Here is a 3,612-nt window from a genome sequence, read left to right on the forward strand (position 1 = left end):
ATCATCTTTGGCTGGTATCACAGCTATCACAGCTATTATCAAGCAAAGCATAATAACCAGCAGTGCTAGGATTAAACTCAAGAGTACAGTGAGGACAATGACTGGCTTGCTCCATGCTGGCTTCTTTGAAGCACGCGCATCTCTTTTTGCACGCTTATCCTTTGGCTTTGCTTTTATTGGTTGTACATTTGTCTTTATGCTGAGATCTACCAGTTCATATCCATTAACGTCTTGATGTGGTCCACGTGGTTGATCAGGAGGTGATCGATAATACACGTCATTGATGAACCTATCCATTGATCCTTTAGTTTACTGGCAGTCCTCAACAGTACTGTGCTTTTGTCTTAATGGCCACTCTCCTGATGTTTATTAAAATACACTTAGTATATGCACTATTAGTACTAAGGCAGAGTCATGCATGATGGATGAGGGAAATAACATCCATTAAGCATTCAATTACATGTATATATATTAATACACACATGAGCCCACACTAATAAACAGTGGGGGACCTGATGAAACAAAAATTGGCTAAGCAAACAAATTGGATCCATTTAATTTAATGGCTTCAGAAATAAACAAAATAATGTACAATTATGCTTGAATGTAAAATTGTGGGTGCCTATACCATTAGATTGGGTTAGTTAAGTTCTAAAGTTGTTCCAAATGCCATGTACTGTATTGTAGATTTGTAGTTCTACTCTTACTTACCCATCAGTAATGGTATTATGTTAATGACACATGTCTGATGCTTACCGAATTGCTGGACAGTCTTAGGTGAAGATTTATACAGAGTAATGAGATAGTCACAGTAGAGTAACATGGAAACCAGCTCAACAGGTCTGACTGTACTAGAACTGGCCATAGAAAAATTAGTGAGAAGAAACTGAGACCTAAATTGTGATGCAAAGAAATAATAATAATTCCACAATCTATAATTAAATATACAATAGTGGTTGGTGGTACATAAAATGTATAGAAGTTAATGGCGTACAATGGTCCGTTTCATGCATACCTTTCCTCTTCTTTAACTAAAGTGCCAGCAAGTGTTGTCTTCCCTTCAATCAGTGATGTAGCAGTTGATTTCAATAGCTTCATCTCTTCTGTACTAATCACTAATAGAGAGAAGGAGAGAGTGAGTGAGAGAGAGAGACAGAGAGAAAATAATGTTAAGTGACAGGTAGAAGTGAAACAGGTATAGAGTGAGGGAGAGAAATAAATCAATTAAGAAAGATGAGTGGGTGAATTAGCTGAACTCTGTTTATTATTATTATAACAAAAAATTGTTTTCTTTTATAATACAACAAGTTTTAATGTAATTTTTATAAGCGGGTCCAACCTCCACAAATAAAAAGGAACAAAAATAAAACAACAAACATGTAATAATAATAATATAAAAGCACAAAATGCCGGTATTCATTTTCAATCATCCGCTCTGCTATAAGGTGTCTTCGGGGATGTCGGTCTCGTTATAGACACATGTCCATTGACTCTTGTGACTTCATCCGAGCAACATCTGAGGCTCAACTCAGTGTTGCACATTAGATTTATTTTATTTTATTTTATTTTATTTTATCTTATTCTTTTTGTCCCAACCTAACCTATTTTATTTTATTTATTTTCTCTCTAACTTAATTCATTTTGTCCCCTACTTGTGCTGTTTTCTTTTTCTAATAAAGATTCTTTTTCTTTAAAAAAAAAAAACCTTATAGCAAGTTTATTTCGAGAATAATAATTTTCGTGAATGGCCTGTATCTGAAAGTTCACAGAATTAATTTTGGCAAATTGCCAATTTTCTGCCATTGTGTACCGTATTAAATTAATTTTCAAGGAATTTAATTTTGCAAATCTTCAAAAATCTGCAAATTTGTGAAATTTGTTATCCTCAAAATAAACCCGCTATACGGTACTGTAATGCATTGATCAAAAGCACTAACTCACGGTCATTAAGTAGATATACTTCATCAGGAGTAGCAGCATCAGTATTACACACTGGCAGGTAAGGATTAGTCTGTACTGCCTGCTCAGGAACATCATCTAACATTGAATACAATAATACACAGAAATGAAATAAATAGTAATGGAGTAATTAAAAGAACTACATACTGTACTGATGTACATGTACACATTGGTCTTCTTGATGAGTTTATATTTCACTAAAAATAATACCGTATAGCCGGAAAATTTGGCGGAGAATTAAATTTGGCGGATTGGCGGTTCAATATAAAACCGACAATAATAATTTCAATTATTATGGGCGGGTTCATTATACCAAAAAATGGCAGTATTTCTCACTATTTCAGTCACAAAGTCAAGACTGTGGGCAAGGACTGCTAAGGAGCAGCTTTAAGAAGAGCTGAGAGTGCTTAAAGAAAAGACAAGATAGTAAACCGCCAAAATAAATGACCGTCAATATTATATTTAGGCAGTTTTGATGCAAAACCGCCAAAGTTTTAGACTGCCAAATTTTCCAGGTATATGGTATCTGCCGTTTACACATTACATGCTCTGGCTATACTGACGGGGACATTAATTTTGTGATATGGGCCATAGTACTGTATAGCGGGAAATTTTCGAGGATAACAAATTTCGTGAATTTTGCGGATTTTTTTGTGATTCGCGAAATTAAATTCCTTGAAAATCAATTTAATACAGTACAAGATGGCAGATTAGTAGAAATTCGCGAAAGTTAATTCCGCAAATTTCCAGATACGGGTCATTTGCGAAATTTATTATCCTCAAAAAAACCACTATATGGTACATGTAGATGTCTGCAAATAATGATTCAGGCATGAAGTTTAACTAAATTTAATTTTCCAAATAGTTCTTGTTAACAATAAATTAATACAACCCTCCTATAATAGTAGGTACAACTTAATTCCTATCATACCTAGTTCGTTCATAGTCTTATCCATTTCAGTTTCAATATGACTCACAGCAGGTGCTAGTGTCTCCTCCAATCTCAGTGAGTCTATATGATTCCTCTTAGCTGCTGACCACGCTTTCTTTGCCCGAGAGCTACCGAATGACATCATCACTTTTTCAAGACCCTCAGAATACTCTTCCTTGGATATGGACTTACGCTTGGAGGGATTAGGATCAGTCACTGGAGTATCAGTTTTACCTGTAGAGATTAAGGACATGCATCAATATTATTGCCTTTAATACATGTACACGTACAAATTAATGGGAAGGAGGCCATAACTCGAAAAGTCAAATTTGGAATCAGCTCAAACTTGCTATGTAGCATAAGGACATCAATGCATATCAGAAAATGTAATAAAAACTTGGGGTGATTTCGGAGCCATTTTTTGGAAAAAACCATGGGCTATAGCCTTGGGCATTTTTCAGAAATTGGCTCATTTTTTTAAAACGGCAGTGACTCGAAAAGTTGAATCTGAATCAGCTCAAACTTGCTATGTAGCAAAAGGACATCAATATGTATCAAAAAACATAATAAAAATTGGGGGTGATTTCAGAGCCATTTTTTAGAAAAAACCATGGGCCTATATAGAATATACAATCATTAATAGATACATGTATTCTACTGATGGCTGGCTACAGAGTCTACCATACCTTTGATATAAGGTGTCATATGAAATATATCAGTAT

General features: G+C 34.8%; 1 protein-coding gene across 1 annotated transcript in view; it reads right to left on the reverse strand.

Moving 5' to 3' along the window:
* Window positions 1-3,606, reverse strand: part of LOC100635196 (DNA-directed RNA polymerase I subunit RPA49-like) — a 7,674-nt gene extending 4,068 nt beyond the window's left edge. The window contains exons 1-5 of the mRNA XM_019999783.1: window positions 3,577-3,606; window positions 2,891-3,124; window positions 1,942-2,037; window positions 1,016-1,115; window positions 757-893 (exon numbers count right to left, since the gene is read on the reverse strand). Of these exons, the coding sequence (XP_019855342.1) occupies window positions 757-893; window positions 1,016-1,115; window positions 1,942-2,037; window positions 2,891-3,124; window positions 3,577-3,595 (586 nt within the window). The 5' untranslated portion in view covers window positions 3,596-3,606. The remainder of the gene's footprint in view (window positions 1-756; window positions 894-1,015; window positions 1,116-1,941; window positions 2,038-2,890; window positions 3,125-3,576) is intronic.
* Window positions 3,607-3,612: the final 6 nt, after the last annotated feature.

The sequence above is a fragment of the Amphimedon queenslandica genome, unplaced genomic scaffold (genome assembly GCF_000090795.2).
Source record: "Amphimedon queenslandica unplaced genomic scaffold, v1.1 AMPQUscaffold_13239, whole genome shotgun sequence".
Taxonomy (NCBI): Eukaryota; Metazoa; Porifera; class Demospongiae; order Haplosclerida; family Niphatidae; genus Amphimedon; species Amphimedon queenslandica.